This window comes from Gobius niger (genome assembly GCF_951799975.1).
Source record: "Gobius niger genome assembly, chromosome: 3".
In the NCBI taxonomy this organism is placed as follows: domain Eukaryota; kingdom Metazoa; phylum Chordata; class Actinopteri; order Gobiiformes; family Gobiidae; genus Gobius; species Gobius niger.
Genome location: NC_136854.1, coordinates 1,474,061 through 1,498,087, shown reverse-complemented (window position 1 = coordinate 1,498,087; position 24,027 = coordinate 1,474,061). Strand labels below are relative to the sequence as shown.

Sequence of the window (24,027 nt, the reverse complement as noted above, 5' to 3'; positions counted from 1 at the left end):
CAATCATACTGCTTGTTTTCTTTCCTCGCTCTGTTCAGCCTCAGCGTAATAGGGGTTATGCGCTAACCACTTCCGCATTCCGATAAGTGAGTAAATCACTTCCGGTTACCATGTTATTTAATAGGAGCAAGAACTTTTTAGCAGCTGAAAACACTGTCACTTGTTTTACACATTGGAAAACGGGTCAAAATAGCTCCACTACGTAGAGCTACACATTCTTAGCTGCTCAAACGAGAGATTCCAGGAGTAAAAGTCGCGTATTTATTGAATGCTAACGCTTGTGGAGCCGTAGCTATCATTAAGCTAGCTTTAGCCGCCTCACCCGACGCACTTTATTTAAATTCATGTACTGCCCACGGACGTGTATTTACATCGTCTGTGATCACAAACAATACACAAGAGCCAGGTTTAATAAAGTATATTCAACAGGAGACTTCAAACTGACGCGTTATTGATGTAACCGGACTGTTACGATGCTGTGGCTGTTCTTCTGTAGATGCATTAAGCCTGTTCTGAAGCCTTTTCACACACACGCACACACACACACACACACACACGCACACCTCTGGATACGATTTTCACATGTTGTATATATATTTTACTGAAGGCTAAGCTGAATTTATGAAACAAAACTGGTTTAATCGATGCAGCCTCCGTGGTGGAGCTGCCTGTGCGTCAGGACGCGCGGCTGCAGCCGCTCCACATCTGCATCAGTCAGGGCAAGCTACAGATGTGAGCTGCAAAAGCCAAACTACCGCCTGCCTCTGATGAAAGTGATCAGCGTCGAGACTTGATGACTTTAGGACAAGTCCGTTGGGGTTCGACTGACAACGCTACATTTAGGCAATTATATCATTTCCGAAATCATTTTTCATGTAGGGCCTAGGCTAGTTTAATTTACTATAGCCTGTGCGTAATGCCTGTTTCCAAACAAGAGGAAAATAAAGCCTGTATTTTGTTATAAACGCTCTCTGCTGAACTGTTCAACAAGATTGCATAATATATTCTTCCACCTGTGTGTGCGTCATGTGCAGCATATGCTTTAATTTTGCAGACGTGACATTGAAACTTTTTAAGTTTCTACAATTTGAAAGAAAAAACTTGAAGTTTCTGAATGTTAAAATAATCTTCATATTTTTATGATAGTTATGAATGCATTTAAATTATTACATAATGTGCTAAATGTTGAACAAAGACAATACAGTACAGACGCGCATCTGGAAGTGTGCGGTCGGTGCAGGTCCGAGTTGAGGACAAAAGCTCACGTCTTTCTCATAAAGACCGAGCTGCACCGGGAGGAGCAGGTGCTCTGGACTTTAACACATCTGTGTGGACAGTCAGAGGCTGGTGTCTTTTACCTTGTTGGAGCTGCTCTTCGGGACTTGCTACGCGAAGCTTCACATGTCGTGGTGCGTAAAAGAGCTCCGCGCTCATGGAGACCGCCCGGTAAGAAATCTTCTGCGTCTTAATTTTGTGCCATGATCTATAAAGTGCCAGACATCGCATGTTTCCCCTGAACTGGTAAAGGCGCATGTAAATAAACCCCATTACACGGATGCTGCTCAGTTGCAATCCGAAATTTTGAAGACCTCCGCAAATATTTGACCGATCAATACGAAACCAAAAGTGTTTCGTAAAGGCGCTGCTCGCCCTCCTCTTCACGATGCTAAAGTAAAACCTTTGTGGAAGATTTCACAGTGAAAAGATCTGCACATGACCATGGCCTGACAAATTACACCCATTGCTGACCCATATGCGCGTATCTTTTCTCTCTGGTTAGAGGCGTGTGCCTTTCGTAATTAGTTTATGGGGAGAGATGCGTCCTGACGCACAGGCAGCTCCACCACGGAGGCTGCATCATTTAAACCAGTTTTGTTTCATAAATTCAGCTTAGCCTTCAGTAAAATATACATACAACATGTGAAAATCGTATCCAGAGGTGTGCGTGTGTGTGTGTGTGCGTGTGTGTGAAAAGGCTTCAGAACAGGCTTAATGCATCTACAGAAGAACAGCCACAGCATCGTAACAGTCCGGTTAAATCAATAACGCGTCAGTTCGAAGACTTCTGTTGAATATACTTTAATAAAACTGGCTCTTGTGTATTGTTTGTGATCACAGACGATGCAAATACACGTCCGTGGGCAGTACATGAATTTAAATAAAGTGCGTCGGGTGAGGCGGCTAAAGCTAGCTTAATGATAGCTACGGCTCCACAAGCGTTAGCATTCAAGTTTTTTCAGCTGCTAAAAAGTTCTTGCTCCTATTAAATAACATGGTAACCGGAAGTGATTTACTCACTTATCGGAATGCGGAAGTGGTTAGCGCATAACCCCTATTCTCCTTCTTCCCTCATCACTGTCTGCTGTATGAGCCTCTCCTCCTGTCACCTGTCTGCAGCCCCGCCCACCTGGACTGAAGCCCCGCCCACCTGGACCACAGCCAATCCAGGTGCGGCTCTGAGTCGCTCCAGGAAGAAACACACAAACCGGTCTCTCCGTCAGACGCACTTTTCTCTGGGACACGGTGGACTCTGCGGATCCGCTCAGGTTCGACTGCTCTCATCATATTCAACCCCTGCTCTGGGATAGACCTGTTTAGTCTTTAGTCTGAGTCTTTCTTCCTTCATTTCCTAGTTGTTGGTCTAAATTCTGATTTATTGACTCTTTAATCAGATCTAAACTGCTCAGTTTCATGTTTATTATTTTAGCTGAGTCATGTTTATCACTATTTTCTAATCAAACTTAGTTGTAATCTCTGTAGCTGTAATACTGACCTGTGGCTGTAGATGGCACTGTAGGTCATTGCTGTTTGTCAAAATGAGAGACCGGTTTCACTGATAATGTGTTTTGTTTTTTACAAATATTATTACCATTCAATTTGTAATCGTGGCATCTCTAATACAGAAATAATCAGTAACATTTTTAACATAAAAAAATGATGTGTTGTATAAATTTAGCTAATTTATTTAGTTCTAGTTTAGTTTTGAACCTGTTTTGACGCTTTAACAGGAAGAACAAACATTTCAATTGAATAGTTGTCCAAACTCATCCGAACTTTCATTAACATTTCTACACTACAAGGAAAGAAAAAAGGAACAGAAATAGGGCCATTCATTTGGAAAAAAAACTGTTTGAGGAAATCAAAACTGATGTTCTGCAGGTCTGTGGCTGAACATGGATCCAGAGCTCAGAGAAGACGGAGCCTCTACCTCTAAAACCACTGACCACAAAGCTCAGAGGTGAGATCCACCGCCGTTCTCCATGTCAGTCGACTCTAACTCTGTTCTTTACATCAGAGTCGGCTCTAACTCTGTTCCGATACGTAAGGGTGGAGTCCGCAAGAGAAAATAATAAAAGATGCCTCAGTGGCGGCCGCTCAAACAGGAAGTTTGATTCAATGGGAGCCCGGTCACAAAAATGTCATCGTACAAAGGTGACACTGGCCAGGGACACAGACCACGTCAGGACATGTAAAAAATTATATTATGGCAGCGCTCTAAACTCTACAGATGTCAGCCATCTTGGCCCAAACCGCGAAGCTTCAAAATCGAACCTTTCGAACTTCTGACCCCTGATCCCCGAGTTTTCATTTGAATGCCTCAAATTTCGGTTGAAATATCCCAGAACCATTTGTGCTTAGAGCAGTGTTTTTCAACCTATTTTGAGCCAAGGCACATATTTTTCATTGAAAAAATCACGAGGCACACCACCAGCAGAAAATGTAAAAAAAAATGTAACTCTCCAGCCTATACTCAGTCGTTCTCATCAAAGTGTCTTGAATAGGAACACCATATAGTCTCGCTAGCCACAATGCCATTGATCATCACAAATGAGCTACCTGAGGCCACTTACTGATATGGAAGAGTATTACATGGTTACTTTGCCGATCACTAGAGGGCACAGACATTCGAAAACTGTACATTATTTGCGGATAATAATGAATTTATTTTAAAAAAGACAACTAGGTGAAATTGCATAATTTCCCAAGGCACACCAGACAATATCTCACGGCACACTAGTGTGCCACGGCACAGTGGTTGAAAAACACTGGCTTAGAGATCATCATTTAGACTGTTTAAAGAGTCTTGGACGTGGTCATGCCAAGCCCGTAACTCAGAGGCCATTTTCAACAAAATTCAAAGCCTTACATCTTTAACAGACTGGACCCAATACACAGGGCTCGAAATTAACTTTTTTTCTCGGTGGCGCTTGTGCTCCTAACTTTGAAATTTAGGAGCGCAACCAAAACAAAACAAAAAAACAGGGAAGAAGGGAATTAAAACATACCACATGCCACTTCCAGCATTCTGTTGCATTTTAGATATATTATTCTAGCTGTTTGTATTGATACTGCAATCTACAATATTTTAACACTGTAAATGGGACACCAGATTTTGTGCCTCCCAAACATTATTATAATACATCGATGCTCCCATCCCCTGTTTTTCTCTGCTCCGCCCCTGCTTCACTCGTCTCCCCACTCTGCACCTTCACTCTCCTCACTCTGCGCTGCGGAGACAGCTCCATAACACGCGCTACAGGCGGCAAACTCCTTTGCCAGGACCTTTGAACACGTGTTTGACATTGCGTTTGTGACTTTACATTTTGTATTTTGCAAGCGCGGCGATGATTCACTTTCAGCACTGCACGAGGTGACGTGGGGGTTGGACTGAAGTTTTGAGCGTCATTTTAGAGATGCTCCCAGTCCCAATGAGTTTATGAATGATATATATTCCCTGTCATAAGGACACTACAGTTGCGTAAATACATTGGCTGATTCAGTGAAAGCGGCTGATGAATGAGAGCAGTGCACAGGCACATGCGCAGAGAGCTCGACCTGTGGAACCTGCTGGTGCAGGTCAGCCAGCGCCTGTGACTGAAAGGACTGACAGCGGCGCTGAGCCAAAAAAGAGGACAGATCGTAGTTTACAATATGCTCTCGAAATATTACTGAACAGAAAGTTTGCTGTTGATGACAAGCAGCGTTTGTGAAAACAATCAGGCAAGCTGCTTTTAAGGGAGAACGAGAAGGCTGTCTCTTAAGGTGAACTGGAGCATATACGCTGGTCGCAAACATGTGAGTGATTCTATTTTTAGATCGCAAAGGCTTAAATTTGGGAGCAGATGTGACTAAAATGGTCAAAATTTTGAGCCCTGACTACAGCATGCATGCACATTCCTGAGCTGGAAGTAATGATGTGTGTCATAGGTTCATTTTCCAGAAGTTTCAAAAATGTTGAAAAGGTCAACAGTTTGCTCAACAGAGCTTTTATTCTCCCAGAACAAAATATTTACAGTGCAGTGAAAAGGTGTATAAAAAAAGAGTTTACAGCAGCTTTACATACACTGCGTTCCTAATGACATTTTTCAGATTTTCTAAATTGTCAACTCAAGTGAGAGTCAGCATAATTTTCAAGTCTTTAACTGGAAGAGGATCTTTTATATGTGGTTGAAAAAATCTCCCAGTGATAACAGTATTTTTTTCAAAAATAAATATAGTACAAACCTCAAAATCCACTGTTCCAAATTATTATGCAACTCATCGTTTCAATACATTTTAAAGCTTGTAATTAACTGAAAATGGTCATTTGTTGTATTTGCAGCATTAGGAGGTCATATTTACTTCAATCAAAAACTATTTCAATCAAAAAAATATTAACAGGTCAAGTTATATTTTACCATAGGAGCCCTTGTGTGAAGCAGCTTCAAAATTCTTAAATCTATTAAACTTGTGAGTTTTTGGACAGTTTCTGCTTGGATTTCTTTGCAGGATGTTAGAATAACCTCAGAGCTGCTGTTTGGATGAAAACTGCCTCCCACCCTCATAGAAGTTTTTTTTGTTGAGGCTCCAAAGGTTCTCAATAGGGTTGAGGTCAGGGGAGGAGGGGGTCCACATCATGAGTTTCTCTCCTTTTTTGCCCATAGCAGCCAGTAATGCAGAGGTTTTCTTTACAGCAGGACATGGTGCGTTGTCATGCATGAAGAGGAAAGCACGGCTCTTCTTTTTGTAGCATAGAAGACAGTGGTCAGTCAGAAACTCCACATTTTTTTCAAAGGTCATTTTCACACCTTCAGGGATCCTAAAAGGGCCTAAAGGGGCCGACCAGCTCTCTCCTCATGACTCTGGCCCAAAACATGACTCCACTACCTCTTCAGACGTCACAGCCTTGTTGGGACATTGTGGCCATTCACCAACCATCCACTACTCCATTGATTTGACCATCCAGGGTCACACGGCCTCATCAGTGAACAAGACTGTTTGAAAATGAGTCCTCATGTATTTCTGAGCCACTGCAGCCATTTCTGTTCTTCAGCTTCAATTGACAGTTTAGGGGAGGCCGGAGAGAAGGTTTATGCACAACTGCAGCCTCTGGAGGGTCCTACACCTTGATGTTCGGGAGACTCCAGAGGCAGCAGCTTCAAATACCTGTTTGCTGCTTTGTAGCATCTATTCTCTTAATATGATGTGTTTGTCTGGCAGAAACCGTCAATATTGTGCCTTTATCTGCACAAACCCGTGTGTGTCTGAATCATCCCCAAATCTCTTATCTGTATGATGATTACGCTTAATATTTCATGAAATATCGAAGGTTTTCATACCTAGACCAAGGCATTCAGCTATTTCACGCTTTTCATCCCCCCCTTTAATACCCCGAAGCCCCTCCTCTGAGGCAGACCAACAATTAATTGAAGGGGTTATTCAGACATTTACCAAAATAAACAAAACAACAATTGAATTGATAACAAACATTCACATAGAAATAACTAGAATAAATTTCTTCACATGACTCATTAATTCAGAAGCAAAACACGATAAATACAAAATAATTATTAAATCAACAAAATGGTTCAGTCCGTGGTCAGCTGGTAGGCAAGAGCGCGCCACAGTGCCTCGGTTTGGCCACACTACCAAAGGCAGACGGACTGACAGCAGCAGCAGGTGAGAATGCCCGGGGTGAATGTGGCGTGTAGGCACCGAGTGTGCACCCTGGTGCGCTACAGTGGGGAGAACCAGTCTTAACAGAGGGACAGTTTGTGGATACATGACCGCGAGATGTGAGTGCGGCCTGTGGGGAAACAGTTTTTGAACCGAAATCTGTGGGAACAGCGAGGGCGTGCCAAGATGCTCTCAGCACCAGCGCTCTACTGGGCCAGGGGAGAGAAAAAGGCGCGTGGTGTCTGAGAGTGACTAGGGGGTTATTGGCGCCCCATCACAATGTGCAAATTAGGCCAGTCTCTCAAAGCATGCCTTTTAAATGGCTTTTAAGTGGCTTGTAAGTGGCCCACCCATCCTCCATGATAATCCCCATACAGGTGAAACTCGGAAAATTAGAATATCGTGATAAAGTTAACTTATTTCTGTAATTCAACTTAACATGTGAAACTAATATATGATATAGACTCATGATATGCAAAGTGACATTATATCAAGCCTCTTTTCATTTTGAAAATGATGGCTTACAGCTTGTAAAAACCCCAAACTGAAAATGTCAGAGGTTTCAGAGGTCCTCTGAAAATTATAATCATGCATATGTAACTTAGTACTTGGCTTGGGCCCCTTTCACTTGAATGACTGCCTTGATGCGGTTGCGTGGCATGGATGATCTCAGCCTGTGGTTCTGCCGAGGTGTTATGGAAGACCAGGATGCTTCAACTGGAGGAATCTGACATTTGAAGCCCATGTCCAGGATCCATCTGTGTGTGGAGGCTCTTGATGAGACTCCAGCCTCAGTCCACTCCATGTGAAGGTCCCCCACACTTTTGAATGGCCATTTCCTGACAATCCTTTCTACGAATGTGCTTTGATACGTGTATCATGTCAGGGCCTGATGCTGTCCAATTTTTCATACCTGAAGCTCTTTCTTGGAATTCTGCCACTAGATTCTGTTCAGGGAGGTTGCTGTGGTCCTCTCTCAGAGCCACCAGCCACTGTGCATCACTGTTGTGTGCTGCCTCCTTCTCCCATATGCCTTTCCAGTACTGTTCAGTTTCCAGCCTTGGTGGGTCTGCTCTGTCATTGTTACCCTGCCACTGAGTACTGACGGTTTACTCGTCTGGCTTCGTTGTCTCTCGTGTACCTCTTTAGGCGGCTGGCCAAGGCTTGGAGCCTTTGTTTGGCAGTTTCCAATGCTTCAGGTATGGGCATCTGGCTGTACCTTTTGGGTACTTGCTTTTTCATTGCACCTTTCAAGGCCTCTGTCAATTGACTCACTTCCCTCCGTGCTGCCTTGATGTTATCCTCCAGCCTTCTTTTCCATGGTGGGTATTTCATCTCATGGTTGCTCTAACGATAGCCAAGCGTCTCTAGGTATATCAGCTCATTGGTTTCAGTGATGGTTGATGTAGGAATTGCTCTCAGAGCTGCATTCACATCTTCTAGGAGACTTTCTGACAGTACTTCTCTTAGCCTCTGTAATTGGCTTCGGGGTTGCCTGTTGGACATTTTTGCCATGATCTTATTTTTCAGGTCAGTCGCTGCCTCGTTCAGCGTGATGGCACTTATTATTGGGGCTTCGTACCCAATCTCTTTTGGGAGGGCTGGTGTTAACTCCCCTCTGACCTGGTGACCTGGCTCCCCGTTGCCGGAGCATTGGTTTTGTACCTCGTCTCATGTTGTGATAGCAGTTGCCGTTTGTGGATGTTGGAACACTGAGCTACTGGTTGTTTCGCCATGAGTTTGGACTGCGGGTTTCGAAGTAACCATTTCTCCCACATCCTCTGCATGTAGCCCCTCTGATTAGGGTTACTGGAGTAGTAGCATTCCATCAGAGCCCTGTTCTCGCATCTCGCCCATTTCCGCCTTGTTCCAGTAGCCCATTTTACATCAAGGTGCTCTGGTTCCCCAGCACCTGACGCAGACCTTGTTCATTGTCTCTCATCATTGTATGAGGTAGGCAGTAGCGTGAAGGGTCTTGCCTAAGGCACCCACACTGGCAGCCCATTTCCCCAACGGGGATTTGAACCGGGGTCTACTGTGTGGAAGTCGGGTGACTTACCACTTCAGCTAGCCAGTATATGTATGTGTATGTGTATGTGTATATATATATTTATTATTATTATTATTATTATTATTATTATTATTATTATTATTATTTTATTTTATTTTATTTTATTTTATTTTTTTTATTTTTTTTACTGCTTGGTGACAATCACAATTACAATGCTGTTCTATCAAAGGATCAGGAACTAAAATCCAGTTAATGGGCTGTAGACGGAAGATGAAAAACAGCAAGTATTATTGCAGTAGTATTGTAAATGTTTTTGTCTGTGTTAGACCCAGTGCTGACGTCAGAACAGAAGGTTCTGAACCAGGCCCCGTCTGTGAGTCCCTCAGGAGCGACCGGTCCAGGAGGAAACCACCGGACTTCTCCTCAGATCTGTAAGATTGAGTTTGTTTAAACACAAGGACAGACAGTGGTTTAATGAGGTTCTGAAAGTGTGAGAGAAACAGTTAATTCCTGAGGTGTTTGTTGTGTCTCTGTCACAGAGTGGAGCAGGCTCCAGAGCTCATGGCTCAGCAACATCACACTCAGCTGGACTCCATATTTGAGGTGTGTCCTTCACTGAAGTTTGGAGATGTTCAGATGAATGGACTTGTTTCACACAGATCTGACACTGACTGCATTTGTGTTGTTTCTAATGTGTCTGTGCAGCTTCTGGAGGAGGACATCTTCACTTTTGTCCAGAAGGAGCTGAAGAAGCTCCACAAGGTTCTGAGCACAGATTACCCAGAATGCTTAGAGACTGTGGAGGATGAGGATGGAGAGGCTTTTCTGAAGATCACTGTGAACTTCCTGAGGAGGAGGCAGCAGAAGGAGCTGGCTGAGCGTCTGTGGAGCAGTAGGTCCATTTCACTCAGTCATTTGATCTTCTCTGAGACTCAGGCTCTGTCTGTGTCTTCATTCAGGGAGAGGTTCTGGAGTTCTTCAGCGTAAACTGAAGCGTGACCTGCAGCAGATGTGTCAGTGTGTGTTCGAGGGCGTGGGTAAAGACGAAAGCCCCGCCCTCCTGCAGCAGATCTACACAGAGCTCTACATCACAGAGGGAGGGGCCTCAGAGGTCAACCAGGAACATGAGGTCAGACACATGGAAACAGCCTCCAGGAAAGCAGGCGGAGCAGAGACAGCCATCACATGTGAAGACATGTTTAAAGGCCCCGCGGACACAGAGGCGCCCGTCAGAACAGTGCTGACAAAGGGAGTGGCTGGCATCGGGAAAACACTGCTCACTCAGAAGTTCAGTCTGGACTGGGCTGAAGGCAAAGCCCACCAGGACGTCCAGCTGCTGTTCCCCTTCACTTTCAGAGCACTCAATGTGCTGAAGGACAGGAGCTTCAGCCTGGTGCAGCTGCTCCATCACTTCTTTAGAGCAACAGAAGAACTGAGCAGCTTTGAAGATCTGCAGCTGCTCTTCATCTTTGACGGCCTGGACGAGTGCAGACTTCCTCTGGACTTCACCCAAACCAAGGCCCTGACGGAGCCCACGGAGAGCGCCTCAGTGGAGGAGCTGCTGGTGAACCTCATCAGGGGGAGCCTGCTTCCCTCCGCTTGCCTCTGGATAACCACACGCCCCGCGGCGGCCAATCAGATCCCTGCTGAGTGCGTCTCCATGGTGACAGAGGTGCGAGGGTTCAGCGACCCACAGAAGGAGCTGTACTTCAGGAACAGGTTCAGAGACGAGGCCCACACAATCATCTCCCACATCAAGACGTCCCGAAGCCTCCACATCATGTGCTTCATGCCAGTCTTCTGCTGGATCCTCTCCACAGTCCTGGAGCATGTGCTGAAGACCAGAGAGAGAGCAGAGCTGCCCAAGACCCTGACTCAGATGTACATCCACTTCCTGGTGGTTCAGGCCAAAGTCAAGAACATCAAGTATGAAGGAGGATCTGAGACAGACTCACACTGGAGTCCAGAGACCAGGAAGATGGTGCAGTCTCTGGGAAAACTGGCCTTTGAGCAGCTGCAGAAAGGAAACCTGATCTTCTACGAGAGTGACCTGAGCGAGTGTGGGCTGGACGCTGCAGCCGCCTCAGTGTACTCCGGAGTCTTCACACAGGTCTTTAGAGAGGAGCCAGGCCTGTACCAGGACAAGGTCTACTGCTTCATCCATCTGAGTGTGCAGGAGTTTCTGGCTGCTCTTCACGTCCATCAGACCTTCATCGATACTGGAGTCAACCTGCTCTCCACAAAAACACAGAAGTCCACTCTGCTCAGAGTCAAACCTACACTGAAACATCTGCACCAGACGGCTGTGGACCAGGCCTTACAGAGCCCAAACGGACACCTGGACTTGTTCCTGCGCTTCCTCCTGGGTCTTTCACTGCCGACCAATCAGAGCCTTCTCCAAGGTCTGCTGACACAGACAGGAAGTAGCTCCCAGACCAATCAGAAAACAGCTGAGTACATCAAGCAGAAGCTGAGTAAGGAAGTGTCTGCAGAGAGAAGCATCAACCTGCTCCACTGTCTGAATGAACTGAATGATGGTTCTCTGGTGGAGCAGGTCCAACAGTACCTGAGCTCAGGACGTCTGTCTGAAGGTGGACTGTCTCCTGCTCAGTGGTCAGCTCTGGCCTTCATCTTACTGTCATCAGAAGAAGATCTGGAGCAGTTTGAGCTGAAGAAATACTGTGCTTCAGAGGAGGCTCTGCTGAGGCTGCTGCCAGTGGTCAAAGCCTCCAACAAAGCTCTGTGAGTGAGGTCTATGTAAGTATGAACCTTCTAAACTTCTCCTAAAACAGTGTGTTCTCTCCAGACTGAGCAGCTGTAACCTGTCAGAGAGAAGCTGTGAAGCTCTGTCCTCAGTCCTCAGCTCCTCTAGTCTGACAGTCCTGGACCTCAGTAACAACGACCTGAAGGACTCAGGGCTGAAGATGTTGTCTGTTGGACTGAAGAGTCCTCACTGTAAACTGCAGCAGCTCAGGTCAGAGGGTTTACTCTTCATCTCTGTGAGTTTGTCATTTCTATGACTCTGTTTAACCCTGTGTGTTCAGTCTGTCAGGGTGTCTGATCTCAGAGGAAGGCTGTGCTGCTCTGGCCTCAGCTCTGAGGTCCAACCCCTCCCATCTGACAGACCTGGATCTCAGCTACAACCATCCAGGAGACACAGGAGTAAAGCTCCTGACTGCTCTACAGGAGGAGCCCCACTGCTCACTCTCCACTCTCAGGTGAGGACACACTCATTACAGTTAGGACATTATTACTCTCATTCATCGTGTAAACATTATCATGTAAGAAACTGGACTTTTATTTTATTAATTTAGATTATTTATTTTTTATTTTGATTCATTATGCATTTATTTCAGTAACAGCATTAGCTCGTGTTTTAGTCTAAAGGAACAGGCCACAGTTTTTCCATACTGAGATATGTTCTTACCTGAGCTTAGACGAGTTGATGCGTACCTGTCTGGACTTTATGCATGCGCTCAGTCACGCAAATAGACCAAAGATGTTGTTGGCATTTAGCCTCTCCTCTCTGGGGCAAACGGGGTGAAGTTAGAAGCGACCAAGCTCTTCCACGTTTTCCCTATTTAAATACGGTTACGTGATTAGTTACACGATCCAAGTATAGTTGCACAAAATTAAACATGTCGATTTTCTAAGCGGATAAAAAGAGGCACTATATTGGAAGGCATAATAACACCAGGAGCACTTCGTCCGCGCAGAGATTCTATAGGAGGTAAGATATAGGAGCTCAAATTTACATCCAGTGGCCACTAAACATCATCTTATATGATAAAGAAATCACAGAAATGAATGCCATGAAAAGGACGAAGCGTACCTCGCCATACTTTAGTATTGTGCTGGGCTTCACTGTTTATTTGTACGGGGATGGAATGTTAAATTTAGAACAGATCCCTGATTCGATGTAAAAAAAAATGACCCTATAACAATGAGGGTTTGTTTTGTGAGAAAACAAGGCTGTGCTTGTGTGACATCATCTGCATGCCCTATTTAACTGAAGTGTATTTCCCTCAGGCTGGATCCTGCTGGAGCTGAGAGGTTAAAACCAGGACTCAGGAAGTGTGAGTATAACATTCATGAGACACAAAGCATTCTGGGAAACGGAGTCCTCATAAAACTACTGTCTGTGTTGCTGGAGTTTATTTAAAGCTGAGTCTCATGAGTCATCATCAATGGAACTACAGCCCCCAACACACAGCCCCGCCCACTGCCACACAGCCCCGCCCACTGAGACACAGCCCCGCCCACTGCCACACAGCCCCGCCCACTGCCACACAGCCCCGCCCACTGACACACGGCCCCGCCCACTGACACACAGCCCGGCCCACTGCCACACAGCCCCGCCCACTGACACACGGCCCCGCCCACTGAGACACGGCCCCGCCCACTGCCACACAGCCCCGCCCACTGACACACGGCCCCGCCCACTGACACACAGCCCCGCCCACTGACACACGGCCCCACCCACTGACACACGGCCCCGCCCACTGACACACGGCCCCGCCCACTGACACACGGCCCCGCCCACTGAGACACGGCCCCGCCCACTGAGACACGGCCTCGCCCACTGACACACAGCCCCGCCCACTGACACACGGCCCCACCCACTGACACACAGCCCCGCCCACTGAAACACGGCCCCACCCACTGACACACAGCCCCGCCCACTGACACACGGCCCCACCCACTGACACACAGCCCCGCCCACAGACACACGGCCCCCGCCCACTGACACACAGCCCCGCCCCCTGACACACGGCCCCGCCCCCTGACACACAGCCCCGCCCACTGTCGTTCTCCTCTAAAGAGTGAACAGGGACTAACTGCAGCTGTGTTTTCTCTCCGTCAGATTTCACTGAACTCTCTCTGGATCCAAACACAGCTCACAGGAACCTCAAACTGTCTGACAACAACAAGAAGGCGACCCGTGTGAGAGAAGATCAGCCGTATCCAAATCATCAGGACAGATTTGACGGATGGGCTGAGCTTCTGTGTGACTCTGGTCTGACTGGGCGCTGTTACTGGGAGGTCCAGTGGAGTGGATGGGTTTCCATATCAGTGTCTTGCAGAGGAATCAAGAGGAAAGGAGGAGGTGATGACACTGGATTTGGATACAATGATCAGTCCTGGTGTCTGTCCTGCTCTGATCGTGGTTTTGCCGTCTGGCATAAAAAGAAGCAAACCCCCCTCCCTCAGCCCTGCCCCTCCTCCTCCTCTGGGACAGTAGGGGTGTATGTGGACTGTGCTGCTGGCTCTCTGTCCTTCTACACAGTCTCCTCTGAGGAACTGATCCACCTCCACACCTTCAACACCACCTTCACTCAGACAATTATCCCGGGGTGTTGGCTCTGGACTGACTCCTCAGTGTCTCTGCGAGCTCAGTCGGACTGAGGACCAAAGTCTCAATTATATGGATGAGCTTCAGTCACGTGACCTTTTCCTGATGCTGTTTTGAGGTTCACGTCACTGTGAATAGCAATGAAATACAGTAAATAATATTCATGATAGAAGAGGTAGAGGTCTGCAAGAGGGCGAAAAGGCTTTCTATTTTTTTTAAATGCATCAAGTACTTCCAAAGTTATGAGCATTTTCGGCTACTTTTGGTGAAGTCAATCTCCATTAAAACAATAGGATGGTTAAAACAATAAAACAATGGTGTGGAACGATTTTTCAGAAAACGATTAACTGATTACTAAAATATTTGTTGAATATTTCAATAATCGATTAGTTTTTGGACAAACTTCTTCAACAAATGTATGTGGCTTGTTTTTAAATACAATATTATCACAGCAATGACTCGTCCGGTAACAGATAGATTATGTATGACAGTAAACAAAAGTGAAACAACAATTTCAGTTTAGGGTGAAAGACATTAAGTTAATTTTAAGTGCATAAACAAAATAAAACAAAACCAAAATACAGCGCTGAAGTTTTTGAAGCATCGGTGCCAGACGGATCATGGTGCAAAATATTCAGGTTCTCCAGTCCTTGATCGATAAACAAATTGAACAAGCAGGTAGGGCTGTTCGATTATTGAAAAAATAATAATCACGATTATTTTTGTCATAATTGAAATCACGATTATTCAAACGATTATTTGTTGCCTTTAAAAAAATCCATCAAAAAAGTGACAAAAATCCATCAAAAAAATGACAAAAATCCATTAAAAAAATGACAAAAATCCATCAAAAAAATGACAAAAATCCATCAAAAAAATGACAAAAATCCATCAAAAAAATGACAAAAATCCATCAAAAAAATGACAAAAATCCATCAAAAAAATGACAAAAAATCCATCAAAAAAGTGACAAAAATCCATCAAGAAAAGACAAAACATTAAAAAAAATGACAAAATTCCAGCAAAAAAGTGACAAAAATCCATCAAAAAAAGACAAAACATTAAAAAAGTGACAAAAATCCAGCAAAAAAGTGACAAAAATCCTTCAAAAAAAGGACAAAAATCCATCAAAAAAATACAAAAATCCATTTAAAAAAAGACAAAAATTCAGTAAAAAAAGACAAAAATCCATCAAAAAAATGTCAAAAATCCAACAAAAAAATGTCAAAAATCCATCAAAAAAATGACAAAAATCCATCAAAAAAATACAAAAATCCATTAAAAAAAGACAAAAATTCAGCAAAAAAATGACAAAAATCCATCAAAAAAATGACAAAAAATCCATCAAAAAAGTGACAAAAATCCATCAAGAAAAGACAAAACATTAAAAAAATACAAAAATCCATCAAAAAAATGACAAAAATCCATCAAAAAAATGACAAAAATCCATCAAAAAAATGACAAAAAATCCATCAAAAAAGTGACAAAAATCCATCAAGAAAAGACAAAACATTAAAAAAAATGACAAAATTCCAGCAAAAAAGTGACAAAAATCCATCAAAAAAAGACAAAACATTAAAAAAGTGACAAAAATCCAGCAAAAAAGTGACAAAAATCCTTCAAAAAAAGGACAAAAATCCATCAAAAAAAATACAAAAATCCATTAAAAAAAAGACAAAAATTCAGTAAAAAAAGACAAAAATCCATCAAAAAAATGTCAAAAATCCAACAAAAAAATGTCAAAAATCCATCAAAAAAATGACAAAAATCCTTCAAAAAAATACAAAAATCCATTAAAAAAAGACAAAAATTCAGCAAAAAAAGACAAAAATCCATCAAAAAAATGTCAAAAATCCAGCAAAAAAGTGACAAAAATCCATTTAAAAAAATGACAAAAATCCAGCAAAAAAGTGACAAAAATCCATCAAAAAAGTGACAAATATTCTTCAAAAAAAGGACAAAAATCCAGCAAAAAAAAAAAAAATCCAGCAAAAAAGTGACAAAAATCCAAAAATTAAAAATTAGAAAAAAATGTGAAAAAATAAAAATATGAAAAAAAAATGTATAATCGATTTTTTGCGATTATGCTAATTTTGTAATCGTTTACTGTTGAAATCAAAATCGTAATCGAATTTCGATTAATTGCACAGCCCTACAAGCAGGCAACGCAATTGAGCTTAGGAGTTATTTATTTGAGCTGTAATGTTCAGGAAACATCTAAAGCTGTGGTTCTCAACTGGTGAACTCAAGAGAAGGTCGCGCAACAGACACAAAGGCGGACGAGACGAAGTAAATATGTCGCAGGCTTCACGAATTAATCACTCTGCATAGAAATAACTCGTGTGTAATGCGGGCTCTCGTACCTACCTTCTCCACTATTGCGACATGCATTTATAACAAATCATTTAGACTATTACAAAAACCTTTTGTCCGCGATCACTCAAAAATACATTAATAGGTTGCGTTCAGGTGACATCAAAACATTCTACACAGCTTATAGTTTAAAATTCAAGTGGTGGGCACCTACGATTTCTATGGTGGTAACCGTGGTAACGGTGAAAATGCTGAGGTTTTTGGGTCAGTTTATGGCCAATTATATATTGCGTGGTCACTTAAAAGGACTTTCAGCCAAAAGTTTAATAGGGCAGGATTGGACCCAATTCCTCACAAATATCAGGTTGACCATTTTAGCCGGCTGACAATATGGTTTGACCCCAAAGAAGGTTTTTCAACGGTTTTCTGTAGTATCAGGTGTGCTTATTAACATTCTAAAAGTCTAATACAATGTGACCACTGGAAAGGACACATTTTCATGGCGATGGCGTCCAATCCTTAAAGCAGCACTAAGTAACGTGTTTACCTTAATAAATCCTTTCCGTAGTCCCTGTGGGGGTAATACAAGTGTTTATGGGATGATTGGAGGGTCTTTCATCGCCCCCTGGTGTCTCTGGCCAGAAAACCATGTTTGCAACTTGACTGCCACCGGTCCGGAGAAAGCAATACACACTAATGGTAAATGGTAAATGGTCTCAACTTATATAGCGCTTTTCCACCTACATTAGGCACTCAAAGCGCTTTACAGCAAGGATCCACTCACCCATTCACACTCTCATTCATACACCAATGTACGCAGACACTGGGGGCAATGTGGGTGAAGTGTCTTGCCCAAGGACACAACGACAGTGTGCACTTTCAGGAGGTGGGAATCGAACCCCTGACCTTCGAATCATGAGACGACCCGCTCTACCATCTGCGCCACTGTCGTAATGTAATCACGAAGAAGAAGCTAACATGCTAACGGGCAAAGCTAACTGTATAATTGGATGCACAGTAACCCTCTCTCCCTTCGCCTTTCCTGTCAGCGTAGTATTTACTCTCCAAGACAATTAATAAGTTAAAAAATCGTAACTTACTACGACACCTGCTGTTGCGCTTATGGCCTCTAGGGGGAAGAGTAACTTAGTACTGCTTTAAAATGCCCATTACTCCTTTAATATTCAACCTAGACAAGTTATTTAGGTGTCTAACCCCATGTTTTGGGTATCTAGGTATCCAATGGGTTTGTTCAAACTGTAGTGACATGATCACATAATTGTGAAATAGAAGATGGTGGACAAATACTCTATTTATTAACATTAGCAAGGTTGTCACGGCAGCGGCACACATTGTCAACGCAGCCTTACATCGCTTCCCAGAGACATGCATGGGCTCATTTTAAAGCCCCAAGCGGTCATGACATGGTAGACCTGGCAGGGTTTTCACCTCTCTGTTATTTTAGTAATTGTATTAATTTCACTATTATTTAAATATGCTAATTGCTAGTATGCTAAGATAACAGAGAAGTTGAAACCCTGTCAGGTCTACCACGTCAAGGTCGCTCACCTCGCAGACTTTAGCAAGTATCTCCTCGAGTAAATGTCGTAGAGACTTAGCTCTACCTCTTTTATTGCATTGGAAAGAATAGTATTGGGGCTTTAAAATGAGCCCATGCATGTCTCTGGGAAGCGATGTAAGGCTGCGTTGACAATGTGTGCCGCTGCCATGACAACTCGCTAATGTTAATAAATAGAGTATTTGTCCACCGTTACATAACACCGTTCACAGTTATGTAATCATGTCACTACAGTTTGAACAAGCCCATTGGATTAGAGACTAGATACCCAAAACATGGGTTTAGAACCAAAATTACTTGTCTAGGTTGAATATTAAAGGAGTAATGGGCATTTTAAGGATCTCGCCACCCTCTTGGACGCCATCTTGAAAATTTGACCTTTCCAGTGGTCAGATTTTGGTAGACTTTTAGTACGTTAATAAGCACACCTGATACTACAGAAAACCGTTGAAAAACCTTTTGTAGCAATTTTTTGGGGGTTAGGTGTTTTTTTTTTTTCAGATATGCAGCCGCCTATTTGTTTATTTTCTGTGTGGATATTTCTTTCCAAAAACTCTCTTTCTCCCATAGAGTTGCATTTGCACCTTCCCTACACCTGACGTTATGACATCATCACATTGTACAACGTGAATGCAACCTATCGATGACAATTATTTCAAAACTCTGCTGCATGCCTAACCTGAACCCGCGGGGAGGGTAATGCGATAACAACTGAATATGTTATACAAACTGTCATACCAGTTTAGAAACACTGGTCTAAATTGTTTTGAAGAGGGGTGGCACTCGGTTTCAGAAGGTGTGAGAATAAAAAGAACAGGCAGCAGAGCCTCCACCAGACCAAAGGCAGTGACCATCGACTGAAACATGGGACGTCCTCAGGATCCTGGCCTCGATTCACAGCTCGCCATCAAGAAGATCGGATCCCAAGGCAGTGCACCAGGCCTGCACAGACCAAACAATCCAGTTGAGGAAAACATTACATTACTAGCCATTTATAGCTAGACCAGATACATTAAGTGTGACGTCACAACTTCTGCTTCCGGGTCCTAGCATACCGGCTAATATGTGAGAAAAAAAAAACATTAAAAACTCTAACAAACAACCATCAATATTTGTGAAACTCAACAGAGTGACTGAACCTACTTATTTCTCAGACTCATTAGCCAAAAATTCCGCACCTACTGCTAAAAAAGTATTATTAAGTCACTACTTCCGGGGTTTGCGTAGCTGCTGCGCCGTTAGCATGTATCTCCGCTAACCCGGATGTAGTGGTTTTGGTAAATGTGACTTTTATAGCAGTAGGTTCAGCATGTTTGGCTAATGGGCCTGATAAATAAGTATGTTCAGTAACTCTCTGTTGAGTTTCAGAAATATTGATTGTGGTTTTAAAGACTTTTTTTGTAGTTTCACACGTATCTGTGAACCTGGAAGTAGAGCTGTGACGTCACCACTTAACAAACGTATAGGGCTGTTAAGTGTGACATCACACATAATAAACAAGCTACATCCAAACTGTTGAGCCACAGAAAAACAGATAAAGGCCAAAACCTTCTTTGTAAAATATTTCTCACCATTTCTCTACGCAAAAGATACTATTGAAAATAAGCCTGCGATGACATCATCACTTAACAATCCCACTGACCCAATATTCACTTTTAAATTAACAGTTTAAGTATCTGCCAAACGCTCATGAAAGCAAGTTTTTAAGCTGTAAATAAGTTGAGTAAACAGAGCAGAGGAGTGAAGCACAAGGTTGATTCAATTCACATCAGTGTGTGATGCAGCAGGTGTGATCTTTAATATACTTCGCTCTAAATCAAAGTTGTGAAACGCGTTTTGTCAAATTTACAAACAATAAACGATACAACAGATAGAGAACGTGTTTCGATCTAATGAAATATTGTCAGGCTAACAGATTAGCAGGATTCATGCCAATCAGGCAATTATGCAAATCACTTTTCTCGTCATCAATCAAAGGTATATTTCTATTAAGGTGTATTTTCATTGCTATTTATTTCATTTAACTATTACATTCCAGAGCTAAATATATGTTGGCAAAAATGTAGTGTAGAGTGCAGGGGCGAGGCTAGGCCTATTTTAGGGGTGCTCAAGCAAATTATTATTAAAATCTGCTTATTTAAAGAAATAAAATCTGCTTTTATTAAAATCTGCTTATTTAAAGAAATAAAGCATAAACACCCCTCTTCACTAAATGATTTGGCCTGATGTCTCGTAGCTGAACTCCGCCCCCTCTCCTCACAGCGCTCTCGCCTCTGCTCTGTCTCTCCCTGACCTCATACAGCTCTAACTCACTCGTGACACCTCTGCACAACAGGAAAGCAAAATAAACAGTTATAACTGTCATACGCTCTTTAAATACAATTATGCCACAATCTGTTTATTAGCATCTTCTAAATCGTTATAGCAAAAAAATCTCATTTTGATTAGTAATGTGTCGGTCGCGAACGATCAGCTCTTTTTTTTTATTTTTTATTCCTCTTCGGGAGAGGGGCGTCACTTAGTTGTGCATGCTTATTTTGCGAAACAAAAGTCACTGCTGGAGTGGGGCGGACGGAGAGGGGAGTGGCAGAGGGACAGTTTGTGAGCGCATGACCGCGAGAGGTTTAAGAGAGCGACTCTGGGGAAACAGCGAGAGAGAGAGCTCCCGAACACTCCCAGCGCCAGCTCTCCCGGGCCATGGGAGAGAAAAGGGCGTGCGGGGTCCGTGTGACGAGGCGGCTACAGGAGCCCCGACACGAAACATCTTCCACCTGTTCGCTCAGCTCCGCTCTTGGCCGCCTCCGAAGGGACATCACCGCACACTGCCTCCTCCTCCGCCCCGGTGACCTCCGCCGCCCCACGAGCGAGGAGCTCAAAGTGAGCAGCATAAGGCAACGAGCTTGAGAAATAAAAGTCCTAATGAAATAATAAACAACAGTTACAGAGGAGATCGTGTTGAAGCTCGACCTCTTTCACTGAAGTTTTTCCCCTCTCTTGCACGAGGGAGAGAGAGGCAGATTAAAAGTTACGTGAATGAGAGAAATAGAAGCTTAATCGGGTCCTGTGATTGTTTTTTGTGATAACAAACTCCATAGAGGGAAATATAAATGTTATATTGTGCGAAATAGTGACATTTTCGTTCAAATAAAGTCCATTTCGGAGGAATTTATTTTCTAAAAAAAAAAAAAAAAAAGCATAATCTTTCAAAAGAACCAGTCTTTTGAACAACTCCCGAATTAACGGCTCCTTTCAAAGAGCCATAAATCCCATCACTAATTTTTATTATTTGTATTTTTACAATTATGTTGCAATGTTATTAGTTAATCTAAAATGCATCAAATTACAGGAAATTACATATGTTCGGATCGAAATTTTGAAACTCTAAAATCGCCCCTGGCAGAGTGTATGTAAGTAGCTAGAGCCACCAGCAGTTATTACAGTTGACTTCAGTTATAAGTATAAAAACATTAATAAAATGCTTTTACTGCATATTTAACTTACCTGGTATAAATAATGAACACATCATATTCCATTAGAGTGTGGCAACTGCACTCACGGGTCTGTTCAGGGAAAAGAAGAAACAATTTTAAAGGAGCTATATCATGCTATTTTAGCCATTCCAAAGTTAAGTATAGGCATGTATATGATATATTGTATATATTGATATGATATATCGTACCTCTACCGCTATGGAGCACTCATTTTTGTGATAAATATAAGTGTTTTCTGGAGGTATTTTTCGAACCCGGAAGACACAACGCTTCGATTCAGTTAACTTCGCCCCCTCTCTCCGCACATACTTTACCGTAATATAAATAAACAGCAATAAGTGAAGTTACTTCACGATGCAGTTATACGGAGTTGACATCTGCAACACAGCTTCATAAAGGGCTAACACACATGCTAATATGCTAACACACAAGCTAACATGCTAACACACATGCTAATATGCTAACACACAAGCTAACCCGCGTTTGGATTGACTCACCCTCTGCTCCATCGCTGTTTACATTATGGGACTCGCGTTGGTTATAAAAGTTAATCCACTTTGATTCTGGCGAAGGTTCACCAAACCAACAATCCATCAGTGACAATCACAGAAAAACAATATTTTGGTGAAAGTCGCTGAATCCCAGAGAAAAAAACAGCTGAGTGGCCTCTTCCTGAAAAAGGTTGAATAAACTCCTCGTCCTCGTAGCCAAACGCGCTTCTTTTTCTCCGTGACATTATCGTTAGGTAAGAATAAAGAACAGGTGTGTCCAGTTATAACGAGCTCCATCTTCAGCTGCAGCGCAAACATGACTGATCTGTTCAGACGCTCAGGGATGTGTTTGTTTTGGCCTCAGCTGACCTGGAAGCACCTCGGGCACATCCTTTCATTTTTTTTTATTTTTTTTTATTTATTTATTTTTTTTCTCTTTGTTTCTCTCTTACGACAGAAATAATGAAAACGCTGTTTTACAAATTAAAATCCGGCCGTAAGCATAGAATTAAGACATTACATTACAGACGTCGAGCACTTCCGTTCTGCTGTTACGACACAACTGAACACTCAGTCGTTCACCAGGAGAGGGCGGAGCCTCAGAGAGCAGGAGGGCGGAGCCTCAGAGAGCAGGATTCAGGAGGATTACTGAGAGCTGCGTGAATGAAGCCACAAACCACTCTGGGGTGTTTTTGATAAGGAAATAGCATAACAACATGGCTAAAAGCTCCAAGAGATTTGCTCCGGTTAGCATGCTAGGCTAGCGTAAGCTAAATGCTAGGCTAACGTCCGCTAACCGTCCAGTCACAGTTATCTTACCTTTTCATTTCATTTCAACATAAACACGGTGGAGCTTCACAATATACACTCTAGTGGCTCTTATACACACGTGAAAGGGCTTAAAACTTTACACCTCAGCTTTAAAACAACTTTAAATCAAAGTCAAGTGTAGAGCGGGCTCTCGTACCTTCCTCCTCCTCGAGCTTCTGTCACCGCGGCTGCTGAGGACGCAGCGCGCGCCTGAGGGAGGCATCTTCCAACTACCAGCAGTGCTGGGGGTAACGTATTACAAAAGTAACGAGTTACAAAAATAGAATACGGGAATATATTAGTCATTACAATTCAAGTGACTCAAGTTACAAGTGCATTTTAATGCACGAATGAAAAAATGCCAAACTCCCCTCAAATAACCTGAACCTGCCGAGTCAAGCTGGACACTGGTGAATTAGATCTGCATTTACAAAACACATAGATGGGGGAAAGTGAAGGAAAAAGAAATCTCCTACTGCACTTTTGCTCAGTGGCATTTTTACTATTTTCAGTTTACATTTTGCCAAAAGTAACTCAAAGTAGTGTAACTCAGTAATATGTAATACAAAACTTATTACATATTTAAAGCTGTAATCACTAATATAAAATGCATTACCATTTTTAAATAACTTGCCCAACACTGACTACTAGTTTAGTGAAGCACATCATTGAAGGTGCGTACACACCAAAAGCGTCCACGCCTCCAGCTTCCATGTTAACCCTATGTAGAGGCGCTTCAACGCGCTCCGAAATGCGAGCAAAGCTGTCCGCGCGTATTAAGCGTAGCAAACGCGAGTGAATGAGGAAGGACGCGCGTGAAAGCCAGGGAGAACAGCGCGGTGAGCGAACAGGGAGGCCACGCCCACTGCTTCATGCACTCAAGTAATCCAATCCACACGTGCGTTCATTTATGCCTTGTTAACCAATCAGGGATGCTGACTGGGCTCAGGCGTCACCTGTTACTGCAACATGGAGGACAAGCTGATCGTCGTGAGGTAATATCTTGTACTAACAAAGCATTTTTTTGTGTGTCAATTTTAATG

At 43.1% G+C, this 24,027-nt stretch overlaps 1 protein-coding gene across 1 annotated transcript; it reads left to right on the top strand.

Moving 5' to 3' along the window:
* Positions 1 to 3,173: 3,173 nt before the first annotated feature.
* Positions 3,174 to 14,353, top strand: LOC306960405 (protein NLRC3-like; the record flags this gene model as incomplete). The annotated part of the gene is made up of 9 exons (XM_079552837.1): positions 3,174 to 3,238; positions 9,274 to 9,378; positions 9,487 to 9,550; positions 9,653 to 9,839; positions 9,907 to 11,689; positions 11,754 to 11,921; positions 11,992 to 12,165; positions 12,977 to 13,023; positions 13,812 to 14,353. The coding sequence occupies 9 exons, from the start codon at positions 3,174 to 3,176 to the stop codon at positions 14,351 to 14,353; spliced, it is 3,135 nt and encodes a 1,044-aa protein (XP_079408963.1).
* Between the last annotated feature and the right edge of the window lie 9,674 nt (positions 14,354 to 24,027).